The sequence below is a fragment of the Xenopus laevis genome, chromosome 3L, assembly GCF_017654675.1.
Source record: "Xenopus laevis strain J_2021 chromosome 3L, Xenopus_laevis_v10.1, whole genome shotgun sequence".
Taxonomy (NCBI): domain Eukaryota; kingdom Metazoa; phylum Chordata; class Amphibia; order Anura; family Pipidae; genus Xenopus; species Xenopus laevis.
Genome location: NC_054375.1, coordinates 4,392,376 through 4,414,472, shown reverse-complemented (window position 1 = coordinate 4,414,472; position 22,097 = coordinate 4,392,376). Strand labels below are relative to the sequence as shown.

The following is a 22,097-nucleotide window of genomic DNA, read 5'->3' as shown; positions in this document are numbered from 1 at the left end:
CAGTGCCAATTCCATGTATAATACCCAGAACACACAGCAGATAAATACAGAGCCAATTCCATGTATAATACCCCAGAACACACAGCAGATAAATACAGTGCCAATTCCATGTATAATACCCAGAACACACAGCAGATAAATACAGAGCCAATTCCATGTATAATACCCCAGAACACACAGCAGGATAAATACAGTGCCAATTCCATGTATAATACCCCAGAACACACAGCAGATAAATACAGTGCCAATTCCATGTATAATACCCCAGAACACACAGCAGATAAATACAGTGCCAATTCCATGTATAATACCCCAGAACACACAGCAGATAAATACAGTGCCAATTCCATGTATAATACCCCAGAACACACAGTAGGATAAATACAGTGGCAATTCCATGTATAATACCCCAGAACACACAGCAGATAAATACAGTACAAATTCCATGTATAATACCCCAGAACACACAGCAGGATAAATACAGTGCCAATTCCATGTATAATACCCAGAACACACAGCAGGATAAATACAGGGCCAATTCCATGTATAATACCCCAGAACACACAGCAGATAAATACAGTGCCAATTCCATGTATAATACCCCAGAACACACAGCAGGATAAATACAGGGCCAATTCCATGTATAATACCCCAGAACACACAGCAGATAAATACAGTGTCAATTCCATGTATAATACCCCAGAACACACAGCAGATAAATACAGTGCCAATTCCATGTATAATACCCCAGAACACACAGCAGATAAATACAGTGCCAATTCCATGTATAATACCCAGAACACACAGCAGATAAATACAGTGCCAATTCCATGTATAATACCCAGAACACACAGCAGATAAATACAGAGCCAATTCCATGTATAATACCCCAGAACACACAGCAGATAAATACAGTGCCAATTCCATGTATAATACCCAGAACACACAGCAGATAAATACAGAGCCAATTCCATGTATAATACCCCAGAACACACAGCAGGATAAATACAGTGCCAATTCCATGTATAATACCCCAGAACACACAGCAGATAAATACAGTGCCAATTCCATGTATAATACCCCAGAACACACAGCAGATAAATACAGTGCCAATTCCATGTATAATACCCCAGAACACACAGCAGGATAAATACAGTGCCAATTCCATGTATAATACCCCAGAACACACAGCAGATAAATACAGTGCCAATTCCATGTATAATACCCCAGAACACACAGCAGGATAAATACAGTGCCAATTCCATGTATAATACCCCATTACACACAGCAGATAAATACAGTGCCAATTCCATGTATAATACTCCAGAACACACAGCAGATAAATACAGTGCCAATTCCATGTATAATACCCCAGAACACACAGCAGGATAAATACAGTGCCAATTCCATGTATAATACCCAGAACACACAGCAGGATAAATACAGGGCCAATTCCATGTATAATACCCCAGAACACACAGCAGATAAATACAGTGCCAATTCCATGTATAATACCCCAGAACACACAGCAGGATAAATACAGGGCCAAAACCATGTATAATACCCCAGAACACACAGCAGGATAAATACAGTGCCAATTCCATGTATAATACCCAGAACACACAGCAGGATAAATACAGGGCCAATTCCATGTATAATACCCCAGAACACACAGCAGATAAATACAGTGCCAATTCCATGTATAATACCCCAGAACACACAGCAGGATAAATACAGTGCCAATTCCATGTATAATACCCCATTACACACAGCAGATAAATACAGTGCCAATTCCATGTATAATACTCCAGAACACACAGCAGATAAATACAGTGCCAATTCCATGTATAATACCCCAGAACACACAGCAGGATAAATACAGTGCCAATTCCATGTATAATACCCAGAACACACAGCAGGATAAATACAGGGCCAATTCCATGTATAATACCCCAGAACACACAGCAGATAAATACAGTGCCAATTCCATGTATAATACCCCAGAACACACAGCAGGATAAATACAGGGCCAAAACCATGTATAATACCCCAGAACACACAGCAGGATAAATACAGGGCCAATCCTGTTTGTTCTATAAAATTCATTGCTGTTAGTTTGGGGTGGGGGTGTTAGCCTTTTTCACACCTCCATAAAGATCAATGTGACTGTGTAGCCACCAATTAATGTGCCAGGGTGCTGTGGGATTAGGGTCTCGTGGGATTTGTAGTCTTAAATGTTTCATGTTCTCTTTCCAGTTGTGTCAAAGTCGAGGAGCATCAAGCAGCCGATATTGACCTGTATCATTGTCCCAACTGTGAAGTTCTTCATGGACCGTCACAATGTAAGTACCTTGTGCACCCCCCTCCCCCATAAATATTCTTTCTCTACAGCAATGGAACTGTTGTAGTTTCTCTTTATAATGATTCACCTTGTCTTCCACCCTCTTCACTTACATTAGTGCTTCTCTACCCACACACCAACCCAACCGTCAACTTCTCTAGCTGTCTACCTACGCATTGGCCTTGTCCACTTCTGGGACCTTATGTAGCCTCATTACCCACCTTGTTTTCCCCCTTCCCTACCCACACACATACCCAGCACCTGCCTTGTCCACGTTATAAGCCATGATCTGGGCCCATATCTATGTCTTGTGTGTTTGTGGGACCATGTTGGCCTGTGCTTGGGGCATCAGCAGGTTCTTCTCTTTACCTCCCGCTGTTACAAAAAGGATAAATCCATCTGTTTGGACTTGAAGTTGCCTTTTTAGGTTCTAAATCCCTGGCTCTGTGCTTCTAACATTAAAATGAGGGGACAACCCCCTTTCTGTCGTGGCAGTATGAGACTTAACCTTTCCATCACAGCCTTCCACTTATCAGCAAGACGTTGGACTTGATGTTCCTCTCCTTCCCTTTGCCGTGATGGTGATTTAAACAGAAAGCTGAAAGGTTTCATTTTTGCACCACCTCCACCTAGAATGGAGCCTGATCTGCTTCACAGCTTCATTTTTTCTTTCAAGCCCCTAAAGACCAATGATTTATTGCAAGTCCTAAGGACACCGAAGCACAATGACACCCTACAGGCCTTCTGCTGTAGGAGTTGCGCCTATGCTGATCAGATACTGATACTGAGCTGGTGGGCCGGTGGAAGAAAAGCCAAATTGTTAGAACCTCGGCAGATCTATTGGTAATTGTGATGTCGGAGTAATAGAATCTTTTAATGGCAGCAGCCACCTCGCTTGCACCTTCATCTCCAGAGCCAGGGAGTCTGCTCGGCCTTTTTGTGTTCAAGGGAAATTGATTTTGGAGGAAGGTTAAACTCTGCGCATTTAGATGAGAATTCATTGTAATGGATAAATAACTTGATCACGGCTCCTGCGACAGTCTGGTGCTTTTTCCCTAATGAAACACGAGTAATGGGATCGGGAAGTCCCCGGCTCCTGCGCCTAATGGATTTCTTTGGTGATAATTTAATCCCAGGCACAGAGATACAATTTGGCTACAAAACAGCTTCCAGGAAACCAGTTGGTTCTGACGTTCTTCTGTGTGTCTGTGTGTTATGGTGGTGTCTGATATAAAGGGTCACCATTTGTCTCCCCTTTAAGGTTTAATATTTGAGCAGAGACCCTCTTAGCTTGAAACAAAATTAAATAAATGTTGGGGTAACAGTCAACCTGCTATAGTTCCAGGTGTGGCCAGGGTACAAATAAGCACTCACCCCAAATCTCCCCCTAACTGACCTTCAGACTGGGCCCCTTAGCTCATAACAAGGTTACAGATATATAGAAACATTGGGGTGTCACCCTGCTATAGTTCCAGGGGTATCCAGGGTACAAATAAACACTCACCCCAAATCTCCCCCTAACTGACCTTCAGACTGGGCCCCCTTAGCTCATAACAAGGTTACAGATATATAGAAACATTGGGGTGTCACCCTGCTATAGTTCCAGGGGTATCCAGGGTACAAATAAACACTCACCCCAAATCTCCCCCTAACTGACCTTCAGACTGGGCCCCCTTAGCTCATAACAAGGTTACAGATATATAGAAACATTGGGGTGTCACCCTGCTATAGTTCCAGGGGTATCCAGGGTACAAATAAACACTCACCCCAAATCTCCCCCTAACTGACCTTCAGACTGGGCCCCCTTAGCTCATAACAAAGTTACAGATATATAGAAACATTGGGGTAACAGTGACCCTGCTATAGATCCAGGGGTACCCAGGGCACAAATAATCACTCACCCCAAATCCCTCCTAACTGGCCTTCAGACTGGGCCCCCTTAGCTCATAACAAGGTTACAGATATATAGAAATATTGGGGTGTCACCCTGCTATAGTTCCAGGGGTACCCAGGGCACAAATAAGCTCTCACCCCAAATCTCCCCCTAACTGACCTTCAGACTGGGCCCCCTTAGCTCATAACAAGGTTACAGATATATAGAAACATTGGGGTAACAGTCACCCTGCTATAGTTCCAGGGGTACCCAGGGTACAAATAAGCACTCACCCCAAATCTCCTCCTAACTGACCTTCAGACTGGGCCCCCTTAGCTCATAACAAGGTTACAGATATATAGAAACATTGGGGTGTCACCCTGCTATAGTTCCAGGGGTACCCAGGGTACAAATAATCACTCACCCCAAATCTCCCCCTAACTGACCTTCAGACTGGGCCCCCTTAGCTCATAACAAGGTTACATATATATAGAAACATTGGGGTAACAGTCACCCTGCTATAGTTCCAGGGGTACCCAGGGTACAAATAAGCACTCACCCCAAATCTCCCCCTAACTGACCTTCAGACTGGGCCCCCTTAGCTCATAACAAGGTTACAGATATATAGAAACATTGGGGTAACAGTCACCCTGCTATAGTTCCAGGGGTACCCAGGGTACAAATAAGCACTCACCCCAAATCTCCCCCTAACTGACCTTCAGACTGGGCCCCCTTAGCTCATAACAAGGTTACAGATATATAGAAACATTGGGGTGTCACCCTGCTATAGTTCCAGGGGTACCAGGGCACAAATAAACACTCACCCCAAATCTCCCCCTAACTGACCTTCAGACTGGGCCCCCTTAGCTCATAACAAGGTTACAGATATATAGAAACATTGGGGTGTCACCCTGCTATAGTTCCAGGGGTACCCCAAATCTGACATTGATCTTCAAGTTGGTCTTCCAGGTATGGTAAAATTAATAATAGATTCTTCACAGTTGACCTGGCCTAGATTTCACAGGGCAGACTTGTAAGTGAGGGAATAAGTAGCTCGTTCTTACAGAGAAGGAAGGAAGTAGTGCAGGAAAGGATTTGTATCAGTGGCAGGAAATCAGTTCAGTGGCAAGTGGAGGGTTATTTATAAATCATTTCCTTCGGAGGAAATGTCAGACTTTTAGTTTCATTGTTGAGAAACCAAAACATGGTTCTACCTCTCGGGAATGTTACATCAGAGAGGAAGAGAAGTCTCGTCTTCTGGGGCTTGGCACATGGCTGCTTGCTTTTAGCTTTGCTCCACTTCTTATAGGTTTGTATATATATGTGTATATATATATATATATATATATATGTGTGTGTATATATATATATATATATATATATATATATATATATATATATATATATATATATATATATATATATATATATATATATATATATATAATTTGTCCATTGAAACTCTAAGGGTCCCTATGTGATTTAGGGTGGGTCCCCCTGCTTTAACAGCAGTTGGGCAGCTTAGTTGGAGCCCCGAGTAGTGCAGTGGGATAGTGGAAGTGAATGCACCTACGTGTTCTACTTGGCTGAGAATGACATTCATGTTGGTACGCAGAGTATCCTGCAGAGACTTGTTGTAGCCCGTCCCTGAGAGCCATCCTGTATATGTTTGTCTTCAAAGCACAACATAGCTCGATTGATTATGGGAAGGGATACCAACTACAAGATATTTCCCCTTACTTTCTAAGTTAATCAATATGGCACCTCCCTCCTCCCATATGTATAAATATAAATATACAGAGAAGGAATGTTCTGGGCACACAATAAGCTATACCCTCATACTGTACTGTCTAAGGGAATCAATATGGCACCTCCTCCCATATGTATAAATACAAATTTACAGAGAAGGAATGTTCTGGGCACACAATAAGCTATACCCTCATACTGTACTGTCTAAGGCAGGGATCCCCAACCTTTTGAACCCATGAGCAACATTCAGAAGAAAAAGCAGTTGGGGAGCAACACAAGCATGAAAAATGTTCTTGGGGTGCCAAATAAGTGCTGTGATTGGCCATTTAGTAGCCCCTATGTGGATTGTCAACCTACATTGAGACTCTGTTTGGCAGTAAACCTGGTTTTTATACAACCAAAACTTGCCTCCAAGCCAGGAATTGAAAAATAAGCATCTGCTTTGAGGCCACTGGGAGCAACATCCAAGGGGTTGGAGAGCAACATGTTACTCACGAGCTACTGGTTGGGGATCACTGGTCTAAGGGAATCAATATGGCACCTCCTCCTCCCATATGTATAAATACAAATATACAGAGAAGGAATGTTCTGGGCACACAATAAGCTATACCCTCATACTGTACTGTCTAAGGGAATCAATATGTCACCTCCTCCTCCCATATGTATAAATACAAATATACAGAGAAGGAATGTTCTGGGCACACAATAAGCTATACCCTCATACTGTACTGTCTAAGGGAATCAATATGGCACCTCCTCCTCCCATATGTATAAATACATATATACAGAGAAGGAATGTTCTGGGCACACAATAAGCTATACCCTCATATTGTACTGTCTAAGGGAATCAATATGGCACCTCCTCCTCCCATATGTATAAATACAAATATACAGAGAAGGAATGTTCTGGGCACACAATAAGCTATACCCTCATACTGTACTGTCTAAGGGAATCAATATGGCACCTCCTCCTCCCATATGTATAAATACAAATATACAGAGAAGGAATGTTCTGGGCACACAATAAGCTATACCCTCATACTGTACTGTCTAAGGGAATCAATATGGCACCTCCTCCTCCCTTATGTATAAATACAAATATACAGAGAAGGAATGTTCTGGGCACACAATAAGCTATATCCTCATACTGTACTGTCTAAGGGAATCAATATGGCACCTCCTCCTCCCATATGTATAAATACAAATATACAGAGAAGGAATTTTCTGGGAACACAATAAGCTATACGGACCCAATATAGTTCTAAAAGGGAAACACTGTTCTATTAGAGCTAATATTTATACATAACATTGCTCACATACAGAATAATTAGTTAACACTTATCAATAGGAGCAAAGTTGCACTGCCCCCCGTGTGGCCCTCACAGACCCAATCCCCCCTCCCCAAGCTGCCCTGTAATAGACCTTGACCCAAATTCTCTTGTTCCAGGGAGCGGCCTTGACTCAAACCTCTCTTGTTTAGCCCCAGCTCAGAGTGACAATGGATTGAATTTCACTCCGGAGAGTTTAACTGCTTGTTGCTGGCTCCGCGCCGAGAAAATCCAACTCCCGGCAGTTGAGACCCCCGCTCTGTAAAAATGACATTTTATGGCGCAAACCCCCCCCCCCCCCCAAGTCCATTTATTTTTTGCCATATTGATGTATTCAACCTTCTGTATACCTTTTTGGATGTCATGCTTTGTTTCACAGTTGCTTTCCTTGTTTGTGTGAATGTCAGATTAAAGGGGAAGTAAAGAACACGTACATTGATAGCAAGCAATAGAAATCTAGAGAGGAGGAGTCCGCTGTGGGTCATTGCAGGACTGATAAAGTACCGCACGTTACTCACCCTGTGTGTTTTCTCTCCTAGGTAATTAGTTCTTAATTCTGCAGTGCCCCCTGCTGGCAGTCGGGCTGGAGAAAAAACTGCCACTTGCCCCAGTGCTCCAGTACCTACCGGGAGGGTCTTTTACTCGACTGTGGGCTACCGACCTGTTCACCGCTCTCCAGAGAACCAATCATTCATTGGCTTCCCATAGAAACCCCTTTGCATGGGCAGGGGGCATTTAAAGGGACAATGCCAAGTTAATTGTAAATGGAATTGATTTTAGAAGCTGCACCCCTGGTTCTGACTGCTGCTGCTTTGTTTCAAGGGTCAGAACGAGAGAGCAGGAAAGCAATTGTATTTACACATAACTGAAAAGGTTTGGTGAACATTAAAAAACTGCAGAGGATTGCATCTTCTCTAGGCAACACTTTTTTTGGGTTTAATAGGATTGGCCTTCCTCTTAAAGCAACAGGCACGGCAAAGGATCTCATCTCAAGCCCCTTGCTACACTGATTGGTCCTTTTGTGCAGAACACAAGGTACCACTGTGCGGCCCCTCAGACTGGATGTGGGAGTCTCTGCACCCAAACACTATAGTATTAAATCCTGATAAATTGGATTTGCCACCTGCTAATCCTATTTTCTTATTCTGTTAGGTGCCTCCATCAAATTATTATTAGTATAAGGGCTTAAACCATGGGCTACTGTGCTTCTCTCAGTCTCTTGTGGTTAACCCTTCGATACCTCAGGAATAAGAAGATCACTGTTATTACTTTAATTATTCGGGTCCCACGCTGCCGGCAGCCATGTTTTTTGCATTATAGGGACCCATGTTTGATCAGTTCCATTGACTTTTAAAACCTATTTTATTCCAGATGTATTTCATTTTTATTCTTAAACCCAGTTTCACCTTCCTTGGCACCAAAGGCTTAAAGCAATCCTATCCGCACTAGCTGCTTGAAGCCAGTATTGGGCTAAATCTCGTGGAAAAAATGGTGTTTTATGGCAGGGACAGGGTTAAGCCTCAGTGCCTTATAGTAACTACAACCCATGGAACTATATAACCTCGTCTCTTTGCTATGCAATGTTACGCAGACCACAGTGGCAACAGAACAGTTAATTCCAAGTGTTTGATTGACATCAAAGGAACTGAATCCAATTTACAGGGAGATATTTCCCATCATCTGGTGCTGACGGATTTTCTTTTAACGAAATCACTTCCACTCTTTCTGCCTTTTCACTAACATCCTTGTGATCTCCTTATATGCATCCTAGTGCCCAATCTGCCAAATGGTCTTCACAATGCATGTATCAGGGCATAATGTACCCCCTACTGTAAATGATAAGGATATTAGAAGTCACTGAGGGGTTGTTATGTGACCATATAAAGGCACAAGGCTGCAGGCTGAGTTATACAGGGAACTCTGAGTATCACTCATGTATTATAAGGGATAATGTACCCCCTACTGTAAATGATAAGGATATTAGAAGTCACTGAGGGGTTGTTCTGTGACCATATAAAGGCACAAGGCTGCAGGCTGAGTTATACAGGGAACTCTGAGTATCACTCATGTATTATAAGGGATAATGTACCCCCTACTGTAAATGATAAGGATATTAGAAGTCACTGGGGGGTTGTTCTGTGACCATATAAAGGCACAAGGCTGCAGGCTGAGTTATACAGGGAACTCTGAGTATCACTCATGTATTATAAGGGATAATGTACCCCCTACTGTAAATGATAAGGATATTAGAAGTCACTGAGGGGTTGTTCTGTGACCATATAAAGGCACAAGGCTGCAGGCTGAGTTATACAGGGAACTCTGAGTATCACTCATGTATTATAAGGGATAATGTACCCCCTACTGTAAATGATAAGGATATTAGAAGTCACTGATGGGTTGTTCTGTGACCATATAAAGGCACAAGGCTGCAGGCTGAGTTATACAGGGAACTCTGAGTATCACTCATGTATTATAAGGGATAATGTACCCCCTACTGTAAATGATAAGGATATTAGAAGTCACTGAGGGGTTGTTCTGTGACCATATAAAGACACAAGGCTGCAGGCTGAGTTATACAGGGAACTGTGAGTATCACTCATGTATTATAAGGGATAATGTACCCCCTACTGTAAATGATAAGGATATTAGAAGTCACTGAGGGGTTGTTCTGTGACCATATAAAGACACAATGCTGCAGACTGAGTTATACAGGGAACTCTGAGTATCACTCATGTATTATAAGGGATAATGTACCCCCTACTGTAAATGATAAGGATATTAGAAGTCACTGAGGGGTTGTTCTGTGACCATATAAAGGCACAAGGCTGCAGGGTGAGTTATACAGGGAACTCTGAGTATCACTCATGTATTATAAGGGATAATGTACCCCCTACTGTAAATGATAAGGATATCAGAAGTCACTGAGGGGGTGTTCTGTGACCATATAAAGGTGCAAGGCTTTTACCATAACCCTTTAGAAGACACCATGTAAGTGTTATTATTTCATAATACACAGATTTTACGATTTTTGTGAAAATAAAACCTTCCTAAGACAGACAACATGTACAGATGCCAAATCAGAGTTGACTGTTTAATCTGGTCGTTGCGGTCTCTGCATCAGCCAAACTCTTATCATGTTGGTCGCTCTCCAGATGGGATAAATGTCATTTGGATCCCAGTTTATGTTCTGCTGAGCCAAACGTGCTTTTCTTGTTTATTTGACCTTGGAAGTCCGGACATGGTGATCTTTTCCGCACAAGCCCCGTGTCACATGATACAAACTCGCCATAAACTGTTCCTCTGAAATAAATTAACTGCAGTGATTATTTTACTATAATTGGACTGTGTCGATACCCACAGTTTTTGGTTTGATCTGTTTTATTTTTAAACATTCAGTGGTTTTGTTTGCTCTGCCTCTTTTCTCTTCCTTTCTGTTTGTTTTTTTCCCGTGTTTACAACAATTGATATTTTTTTGTCATAACCGCATCATGATTACTAATTTAACTGTTTTATTACCAACTGTGTCAGCGACCCATTGCAGAGTTGGCCTTTGGCAGGGAAGAGGTTAAAATAGTTGTGAATGGGAGATGGGCACAATAACTTTCTTACACAGTCTCTCTAGATAGTAAATCATTTTATGCAACGGACTGATATACAGCATTCCTCTGGGGACACCTTCTGATTCTCTTTATTTACATCTTTGCAGTAAAGAAGAGACGGAACTGGCACAGACATGACTACACAGAGTCTGACGATGGTACGAAGCCGGTCCAAGCGGGAACAAGGACTTTTATACAGCAGCTACAGGCACGGTCATTCCCAAGGTAAAGAAGTGATTCTTATCAGATAGGATCTGTGCAGCAGCTGGAACAGAATGCTCTGTTATACAGATAGCTAGAATCTCAGCTGCCATAAAGCAGGACAGGACTGCTGCTTACAATGGGGATCAGATAGGATCTGTGCAGCTACTGGGACAGAATGTTCTGTTATACAGATAGCTAGAATCTCAGCTGCCATAAAGCAGGACAGGACTGCTGCTTACAATGGGGATCAGATAGGATCTGTGCAGCCACTGGGACAGAATGCTCTGTTATACAGATAGCTAGAATCTCAGCTGCCATAAAGCAGGACAGGACTGCTTCTTACAATGGGGATCAGATAGGATCTGTGCAGCCACTGGGACAGAATGTTCTGTTATACAGATAGCTAGAATCTCAGCTGCCATAAAGCAGGACAGGACTGCTGCTTACAATGGGGATCAGATAGGATCTGTGCAGCCACTGGGACAGAATGTTCTGTTATACAGATAGCTAGAATCTCAGCTGCCATAAAACATTTCATTCCCTGTGTGTGATTCTAGCGCTGATGATCTCCTCCTGAAAATGAATGGAAGTCAGCTGACACAGAGGTACCTGGAGAAACAAGGCTTCAACCTTCCCATTATGGTGCCCAGGCTGGACGACTTGGGCCTCAGGCTGCCGCCTCCTACATTCTCAGTGATGGATGTGGAGCGATATGTGGGTAAGTGACAGTTTGGCACACTGAGCCTGTGACTCAAGCAGTGGGCTGGACTAGAACATGAGGATGGCAGATTACACCGGAGGGGCAGAGTGTCTGTTTTGTTGAACTAGAACGTTCTAATGGGAGATTACAGAGGGACTGGAGTGAATTCTATAATCGGGGATCGTAGCCAAGATGTAACACTGGTAAATAGTGTTGGCCAATCTGCAGCCCTTTAATTCAGTCTGCAACAACTGACAGTCCCACATTAAATTCATAATGGACCCTGCAAAGTCTCTGCGGCTAAATAGAGCCTTGTGGATAACGTGAAGCCTTGAAAGCCCCTCCCTGGAACCCCGACTACACAACTGCCAAATCGCATCCTTTTGTGTTGGTGCAAATGCCTATTCAGTGCTGGGAATGTGATCCCATTAATCCACTGTATATATCCCCGGCCTTCTGTTTACTGCACAGGGCTAGTAGTATAAGCCGGGCCGTTTAATCTGCCTTTGGCTGCCGGCCCATATTCGTCTCGCCTGCTTATTAAGTTTCCCATGGAATCCTGTCGCACGGCTTCATCTTCAGCCTGACATTCACTCGATACTCTAGTGGCCATTTGTAAAGGCACCAGATGGTTTAATGCCCTTGGGCAAAGCAAGAGGCTGGATAATGTGTTAAAGCCCAGCCCTGCACCCTTTGTAAGGGGGGGGGTTCTAGCCTGGAAGTGTTCACTGCAGAGAGGATTCTGGGAGTTGTAGTAGTACCAATAACTGTCAATTGCTTATTCCCCACTTGATGGCACTTGTTTCATTAAGCCAACAGCTGGCGCTTGCATTGTCCCCATATAATGGGCGTATATCCAATTACAGAGCTGCTTAACTGGATTTCGCTAATTGATCACTAAAGAGCATTCGTGATTTATAACGTTTCATTACTTGCGCCCCCCCCCCCAGCTGAAAATAATAAAATCCCTGCTATAGACTGGCACAGACAGCTGGCAACGTTGTGGCTCCCAAGGGCCCCGTCCCAATAAACGCCAGTCATCTGGCAATATGCAACCGCATAGACATTGTCTCATTGGTTTGTTTTTAAAGGATAAGTAAATCTTAAAAAAAAAGTGAGTGTAAAACTGAGGAGGGGGCTATTCTAAGCACTTTTGTAATTCACATTCATTATTTATTAATTTTCAATTCCAAGATATTAAAGGATACATGTACTGTTAATATGAATGAATTTTGTTACAACAGCGCCACCTGCTGGTCATTTTCCCACCAGTCTGACCAGCAAGTAGTCAAGGAAATTGTCAGGAGAAAGAAAGAGGCTGATGAAAGATGTGAGAAAGGTTTCTAATTTTATTCCTAAGCAGAAGAACATCAGCCTCTTTCTTTCTCCTGACAACTTCCTTGACTACTTGCTGGTCAGACTGGTGGGAAACTGACCAGCAGGTGGCGCTGTTGTAACACAATTCATTCATATTAACAGTACATGTCTCCCTTAATATCTTAGAATCAAAACAAAATAAATAATGAATGTAAATGGCAAAAGTGCTTAGAATAGCAACTCATCCGTTTTATTTTAACTGTTTACTTATCCTTTAATATTTTTGGGAATTCGTTCATTCCTTTCATTAACTGCCGCCCGACAGGTGGCGAAAAGATCATCGACGTCATCGACGTGGCGAGGCAAGCGGACAGCAAGATGAAGCTGAAAAATTTCATCAAGTATTTCACCAACCCCGACCGCCCCAAAGTATTAAACGTCATCAGCCTGGAATTCTCCGACACCAAGTGAGTGGTTTTTGGGGAGCGGCTGATGGAGCATTTTGGTGGGGACTGGGGGCACAAGGTGTGGTGATTCCAGAAACCCAGAGCAGCCAATCAAATGTTGTTGTTTAAACGTTGGTACAAGGTAACAGTTGATTGGCTGCTGTGGGCGATGAGTTTAATTAAAGGGGTAGCGTTGACATTCCTTGTGCTCCTTATAGGATGGCGGATCTGGTGAAGGTGCCGGACATCAGCAAGAAACTGTCTTGGGTGGAAAACTACTGGCCCGATGATTCGCTCTTCACCAAGCCCTTTGTCCAAAAGTATTGCCTGATGGGGGTCAAGGACAGTTACACAGACTTCCACATAGATTTTGGAGGCACTTCTGTCTGGTATCATGTCCTGTGGGTAAGTGACAGTTAGCGAGGGCTCACAAAGGCCGCCTGTTATGATCCAATCATTGTCCAGGGAACGTCTGAATCATATTTTCCTTTTCCTTTCAGGGGGAGAAGGTTTTCTACTTGATCAAGCCCTCCGAAGAAAACCTGGCACTGTATGAATCCTGGAGCTCTTCCATTACCCAAAGCGAGGAGTTTTTCGGGGACAAAGTGGACAAATGCTACAAGTGTGTCGTCAAACAAGGGCACACACTGTTTGTCCCGACAGGTAACGATTTCCCTAGGGAATCAGCTGTGGTTGCTGGCGTCCGTGTTCCTAGCAACCACACAGGCATGAACGGAGAGAGAGTGACATTAGGGAGCCAAAACAATCTGAAAACCACAAAAAAAAAAAAAGTGAAAAATTAACACTTAGAGGCGCATTTATCAAAGGTCGAATTTCGAATTCATGTGAGTTTTTAAAAACTCCCATAGATTCGAAATTCGACTCATCAAAATTTATTTAAAAAAAAAAAAAAAATTGGATTTTTAAAACTCGCCTGAATTAAATCGAATTTGATTCGAGTTTTTTTTTTTCCTCCCAAAAAAAACCCTGAAACTGGAAGGCTGCAAACAATTCCAAATTCATCCCTGGACCTCTCCCATTGACTTAAACTTCAATTCAGCAGGTTTTAAGCGAATAGTCAAATTTGAATTCATAAAGGACCAGAGTATGATAAATCTCGAAAACTAAAATTTGAATGTTTTAGGGATGCACCGAAAACACTATTTGGGATTTGGCCGAATCCTTTGTGAAATATTCGGCCGAATCCCGGACTGAATCCGAATCCTAATTTGCATATGCAACTTAATGGCGGGAAAGGAAAAAGTGTGAACATTTTTTTCACTTTTTTTGTAATGAAAAGTCACGTGATTTCCCTCCCCGCCCTTAACTTACATATGCAAATTAGGATTTGGTTCGGCCAGACACAAGGATTCAGCCGAATCCTGCTGAAAAAAGGTAGAATCCCGAACTGAATCCTGGATTCGGTGCATCCCTAGATTTTTTTTTAAAAAAACTCAAATCAAATTTGAATAACTCCCTAGTCGAACAATTTTGACCATAAAAAGAAAGTCGAAAATTCAAATCTTTAGTTCGACCCTTGATCAGTCTGCCCCTTAATCACATAAAAGGTTGGTAATTAATTTAAACATGAAGTTGCTCTTAATAGTTTGAATTATGTGCCTTCTTCTTCTGAATTTTTCCAGTTCCACTTTAAAAGAGGGGTCACTGACCCCATCTAATTAAAGTCCTTGTAAGGCTACAAAGTTATTGTTTTTGCTGCTTATTTACTCCTCTTTCTATTCAGGCCTCTCCTAGTTATATTCCAGTCTCTTATTTAATTTAAGGCATGGTTGCTAGGGTATTTTGGACCCTAGCTACCAGATTGCAGATATTGCAAACTGGAGAGCTGCTGAATTAAAAGCTAAATTACTCAAAAACCACAAATAATAAAAAAAATTAAAACCAGTTGCAAATCGTCTCAGAATAAGACTCTACATCATTGAACAGTTAATTTAAAGGGGAACAACCCACATCCTGCACCTATAATGCCAAGTCACTTTAGGTTGTGCCCCCTGCTGTTCATCTACAGGTATCTGTACCCTCTGATTTGATCCCACGGGCACCAGTAGTTTAGGGAGGGGCGTGGGAGCTGTGGATAAGGGGTGGCTAAGCCTCTGTATGGTTTCAGGTTGGATCCACGCTGTTCTCACGTCTCAGGACTGCATGGCCTTTGGTGGGAACTTTCTGCACAATCTAAACATTGGCATGCAACTCAGGTACGTATATATATCCCAGCAGGACAACCTGATCCCGACTAACCCACGGGTCTTTTGTTTTTGCAAAACATTGTTATTGTGGTCGCTGTAACCGCCTCGCCCAATCAGATTGCTCGTTTTGCCCCGGCCGTAGGTGTTACGAGATGGAAAAAAGGTTGAAGACACCTGATCTCTTCAAGTTTCCTTTTTTCGAGGCAATTTGCTGGTTTGTGGCCAAAAATCTCCTGGAAACCTTGAAAGGTAATTACCTTGTTTTACTACCAGTCTTCTCTGATTGTCCGGAATGCAGCAGTTCTGAGGTGCTTTAGAGGTTAATAGATTTAATGTCGGATATTCTCATGTCACCCATTGCAGCAGACCTGTAGGACTATGGCACCCATGTCCCATAGCTCTTAGTGCTCAGCAGACCCAACCTTGGTTCTTTTAATACTTATGTTATGTTCCCATCTCTTTTGGCCACACCTCTCTTACACTTTAATTGGAGACTGCCTTATAGCCAAAGCCCAATAAAATTTAATATGTCTCCCTCAACTTTCCCTTTACTCAGAACTAAGAGAAGATGGATTCCATCCTCCAAACTACTTAAAGCACGGGGTGAAAGCACTTATTTCTGCTCTGAAGAGCTGGATGAAGAAAGAGGTGGGTTCTTACTTTTTATCATTTTATTTATGAGATACAGAATAAGGGCTCCTTCATATATACTAATAGAATTATACAGAGAAGGAATGCTCTGGGCACACAATAAGCTATACCCTCATACTGTACTGTCTAAGGGAATCAATATGGCACCTCCTCCTCCCATATGTATAAATACAAATATACAGAGAAGGAATGTTCTGGGCACACAATAAGCTATACCCTCATACTGTACTGTCTAAGGGAATCAATATGGCACCTCCTCCTCCCATATGTATAAATACAAATATACAGAGAAGGAATGTTCTGGGCACACAATAAGCTATACCCTCATACTGTACTGTCTAAGGGAATCAATATGGCACCTCCTCCTCCCATATGTATAAATACAAATATACAGAGAAGGAATGTTCTGGGCACACAATAAGCTATACCCTCATACTGTACTGTGTAAGGGAATCAATATGGCACCTCCTCCTCCCATATGTATAAATACAAATATACAGAGAAGGAATGTTCTGGGCACACAATAAGCTATACCCTCATACTGTACTGTGTAAGGGAATCAATATGGCACCTCCTCCTCCCATATGTATAAATACAAATATACAGAGAAGGAATGTTCTGGGCACACAATAAGCTATACCCTCATACTGTACTGTCTAAGGGAATCAATATGGCACCTCCTCCTCCCATATGTATAAATACAAATATACAGAGAAGGAATGTTCTGGGCACACAATAAGCTATACCCTCATACTGTACTGTCTAAGGGAATCAATATGGCACCTCCTCCCATATGTATAAATACAAATATACAGAGAAGGAATGTTCTGGGCACACAATAAGCTATACCCTCATACTGTACTGTCTAAGGGAATCAATATGGCACCTCCTCCTCCCATATGTATAAATACAAATATACAGATCTATAATTTCATGCTGGAGCTGCTGTCTCACTGATCTATCTATTGTTTTTCATTTTAGTCGGTAGCAGAGCACGCGTTCGAAATCCCAGATAACATCAGACCTGGGCATCTCGTTAAAGAGCTTTCAAAAGTTATTCGCTCGGTCGAGGTAATGATACTAACCTGAAAGCTTCTATGCCTTTTTAATCTCCCTGAAGCAGGATAATACAGTAGCAAACGATGAAGTGATATGGGAGTTCTGGTTATTTGGGTCGTTGGCTATAGACAACCATAGTATAGTATAGTATAGTATAATATAGTACAGTATAGTATAGTACAGTATAATATAGTATAGTGTAGTACAGTATATAGTTCAGTGTATATAGTATAGTACAGTATATAGTATAGTACAGTATATAGTACAGTGTATATACTATAGTGTAGTACAGTATATTACAATATATAGTATAGTACAGTACATAGTACAGTATATAGTATAGTATATAGTACAGTATAATATAGTATAGTGTAGTACAGTATAGTGTAGTATAGTATAGTACAGTATATAGTATAGTACAGTATAGTATAGTACAGTGTATAGTATATAGTGTATTACAGTATATAATATATTACAGTATATAGTACAGTGTATATAGTATAGTACAGTATATAGTACAGTATAGTATATTACAGTATATAGTATAGTACAGTATATAGTATATTACAGTATATAGTATAGTGTAGTATAGTATATTACAGTATATAGTATAGTGTAGTACAGTATATAGTATAGTATATTACAGTATATAGTACAGTATAGTGTAGTACAGTATATAGTGTAGTATAGTACAAGATATAGTACAGGCTATAGTATAGTACATCGTATAAGATATAATACAGGATATAATACAGGATATAGTATATGATATAGTATAGTACAGTATAGGATATAGTATAGGATATAATATAGGATTTAGTATAGGATATGGAACAGGATATAGTACAGTGTCTGTCGATTGGCCCGCAGGCTAATGGTATTGGTACTGTAGAGGCCTGTGTATGGCCATATTTAGTCTCTATTTAGTACAGGGAGAAGCACAAGCCATTAATGAGGTTAGAGTCCCATGAATTGGCTGCTGAAGGATCCTGGGTCCTAGCACTCACCACCACTTATATCGGCTACTCCTGCTCTGTCAGGGGAGCTCCATTCAATTAGCAGATATCCTTAGACACGACACTGGGGGTTGGACCTTTATTAATCATTGGAAAGAGCTGCAATTGGCATGCATTATTTATTTAAGCAGCTGCTTGATTAAATAGAGGCAGCCAATTAGATGGCAGCAAAGGGTTATAATACCTCACTGTACCAGCTTTGAAAATGATCCAGTTGTCTCTAATATCTCTTTGGGTCACGTGCTGGGGGGTATTTCAGTTTCCCCAAATTGCCTCCTAGGAGTAGAGGTCAACTAGTGTTCACTTACAGTTCATAATTGGGGGCATCTGCGTTTTTTTTTTTTTTTTTTTTATTATTGCATTTTAAAACATGCAGTATTCATGCAAGACTGGAATGTTACATGGTATCCTGAAACATGTATAAAGCATATAGTTATTCCATATAATGCTCTAACGTTGAACTTGAACAATAACCCGAAAAGAAAAGAAAAAGTAAAGTAAAATGTACCAATGCATACACAACACTAGTGTGTCAGATAGTCTTAGGCTGAGACCCATTGAGTACAAAAGCGTTTACACTAAGCAGTGATCCAGATTGGCTCTGTGTTTCTTTTAACCAGCCAGGAAGTGATGTCACTCGCTGATGTCATACTACAAGATCCACTAATTACTTTTCTCCCACAGGAGGAGGGGAACAAGCCGGTCAAATCTCAGGGAATTCATGGCCTCTGCCCGGTCTCCCGGCCCTCGGACGAGAAACCCTCGCATCATCCCGGGCGGAAAGCGCGGCGACTTCGAGACCATTCCACCAAAACCCCCTCCAACCTCGACATCCTAGAGCATCATACGCGGGAGGTCCTGAAAAGGCTTGAAATGTCCCCGTGGGAAGAGGTTTGTGTTCGTACTCGGCCGAAAAATCGCAGCTTCAGGGGATTCCACCCAAATAATAACAAAAAAAACGGCATTTTGCATAATTAAAGGAAGCGTCACTGTGAGCAACTCATTTTTATTAGGGATGCACCGAATTCACTATTTGGGATTCGCCCAAATCCTTTGGGAAAGATTCGGACAAATACCGAACAGAATCCGAATCCTAATTTGCATATTTGCATAAGTGGAAAAATAATACTTCCTTGTTTCGAGACGAAAAGTCACATGATTTCCCTTCCCACACCTAATTTACATATACAAATTAGGATTCAGATTTGGTTTGGCCACACACAAGGATTCGGCCGAATCAGGATCCTGCTGCAAAAGGCCGAATCCTGGATTCGGTGTATCCCTAATTATTATACATTAAATATATTAATTGTCTGTCCCTATTCCCTGCACTGCTGCTCCTGACTACATGTACCATCAACAATGTAGCAGTCGTCATCTCCCCCTCCAGCCAAGTCTTAGCTGGACAGGGAACTGAATACTGCTGCACTGTTTCGATGGCATATGTAGTCGGTACCAGCAGTGCAGAGAGTTGCTGGCAGCGACGTTTCCTTTCATTAGACAAAATCACGCTTTCTGTCACCATTTGGGCGGACTTCACCTTTGAACGACAACCGACTCAGTGTGGTGGTTGTGGGACTTGCACAAGTAACCCATGTTGCACTCTCTTCCCCTCCAGCGGTGGGACGGTTTGATGGAGACTGTGATGTCATCAATCCATCACCACTAAACATATGACTTCAAAGTGCCAATAGTGTTTGGTGCTTTTTGTTACCGGCAGATGTGCCAGCCAATCGGCGCACGTTGGATCAGGCCCAAGTCACGTACGCAGGCCTCAAGCCCAAAGTGCGAGTTTTACAGTTGGCTGATTTTACAGTTGGCGAAATACGTTTTTGGTTTTTATTGTGATCACTCTCTGCAGCTCTCGCGCACGGATCTGAAGTCTCTCCATCGCTTCGCTCCTAACGCCTCTTTGCTTTGCCTTTACCAGGACGCGGAAACCTATAAACTGAATATGAGATTCAATAAGCCCCTGCAGCCGTCCTCAACAGTGCCTGAGCCGAAAGTGAGGGACAATGGCATCCGCCTTCTGCTCTCCAATGGGAGGATTATCCGGTGAGGGCACCGTATCAATTGTACTTCTCTACATGTTAAGCCAGTGAACAGGGCAGAGATTTAGAGACCCATTTATCAAAGGTCGAATTTCGATTTTATGTGAATTTTTTTTAATTCGAATATACCCCCGATTCAACTGGGAGGTTTGAATGTCTAATATTCGATCAAATAGTTCCAACCCAGAAATTTAAATCGTATTGGATTCGTATTCGATTTGTACGTATCAAGTTTTTCTCCCCAAAAAAAAAAATTTAATGTCTGGAAGGCTATTAACATCTCCAAATGGCTCAACAAATCTCGGCCATTGACTCGCCAGGTTATATTTGAATTTTTGAATTAGGACTGTTTCCATGGGGGCACACAGGTCTGCTGGGAGATGGGGGGCACAGAGGTCTGTGGGGAGATGGGGGGGCACAGTCTGCGGGGAGGCACGGGGGTCTGCTGGGAGATGGGAGGCATGGGGGTCTGCGGGGAGATGGGAGGCATGGGGGTCTGCGGGGAGATGGGAGGCACGGGGGTCTGCGGGGAGATGAGGGGCACGGGGGTCTGTGGGGAGATGGGGGGCACAGAGGTCTGCGGGGAGATGAAGGGCACGGGGGTCTGCGGGGAGATGGGAGGCAGGGGGGTCTGCAGGGGAGATGTGGGGCACGGGGGTCTGCAGGGGAGATGGGGGCACAGAGGTCTGCAGGGAAGAAGCTGGAATTATTAAAAGGATAGTGGCACATTCCTGATAAACAGTGTCACTGTCCCTTTAAATGATAAAAAAAATGCAGTTTTCCCTTTATTTAACATTGGTGTTTTTTAAGCAGAGATGAAAGGCAGACGTTTACTGACCGGAGCCTCTACACGGCGGACAGCGAAGATGAGGACGACCGGACGAGGTGGAGGAAGGACATTAAGCAGGAGAAGCCGTGCTCCACGTCGGGGATGGAGGATAAAGCGGAAACACAGAAACCACTTAACAGTAAGTAAAACCCTCCAGGGGTCGAGGTGTTGTTTATTCTCTTTGCTTTATTTACTGATCTTTTCCATCTTTCCCTCCCCAGTGTTCTTTGAAAGTGTCAAGTCGGAGCTCAGGAACGGATCCTCCGAATATTCCGATATTTCTGATTCCGAGGGATCCGAAGACAATTGCACTAACCAGGTATGGGGGGGGGGTTATTGGGAAAAGGAAATGGGATATTGGGGTTACCCGTAAGTTCCCCAACATGTCCATTTAGGGCAGAGACACGCTCAGATTCAGGGACATTAGTCGCCCTGCGACAAATCGCCTCTTCTTCGGCCGACTAATCTCCCGAACTGCCTCCCACCGGCTAGAATCTAAATCGTTTTTCCGAAGTCGCCTCATGAGGAAACTTCGGGCGTCTTCGGAAAACGAAGCACTCCGAGTGGCATCCCGTCAGCGATCGAGATTCTAGCCAGCGGGAGGCATTTTGGGGAGATTAGCCGCCCCGAAGAAGAGGAGATTTGCCGCTGGGCGACTAATCTCCCCGAATCTGAGCGTGTGTCTGTGCCCTTAGTAGGGGGGTCCCTGCCCCCTCATAGACATCTC

The 22,097-nt window shown here is 42.8% G+C and overlaps 1 protein-coding gene across 2 annotated transcripts in view; it reads left to right on the top strand.

Moving 5' to 3' along the window:
* The window catches only part of LOC108710732 (lysine-specific demethylase 7A), a 51,816-nt gene that overhangs the window by 20,319 nt on the left and 9,400 nt on the right, over window positions 1–22,097 (top strand). For both annotated transcript variants that reach the window (XM_018251891.2, XM_018251890.2), the window contains exons 2-15: window positions 2,257–2,342; window positions 10,998–11,115; window positions 11,652–11,812; window positions 13,437–13,578; window positions 13,776–13,962; window positions 14,058–14,220; window positions 15,686–15,773; window positions 15,907–16,013; window positions 16,321–16,412; window positions 17,397–17,486; window positions 19,175–19,381; window positions 20,421–20,545; window positions 21,355–21,509; window positions 21,592–21,689. In XM_018251891.2, coding sequence (XP_018107380.2) covers window positions 2,257–2,342; window positions 10,998–11,115; window positions 11,652–11,812; window positions 13,437–13,578; window positions 13,776–13,962; window positions 14,058–14,220; window positions 15,686–15,773; window positions 15,907–16,013; window positions 16,321–16,412; window positions 17,397–17,486; window positions 19,175–19,381; window positions 20,421–20,545; window positions 21,355–21,509; window positions 21,592–21,689 — 1,819 coding nt within the window. The remainder of the gene's footprint in view (window positions 1–2,256; window positions 2,343–10,997; window positions 11,116–11,651; window positions 11,813–13,436; window positions 13,579–13,775; window positions 13,963–14,057; window positions 14,221–15,685; window positions 15,774–15,906; window positions 16,014–16,320; window positions 16,413–17,396; window positions 17,487–19,174; window positions 19,382–20,420; window positions 20,546–21,354; window positions 21,510–21,591; window positions 21,690–22,097) is intronic.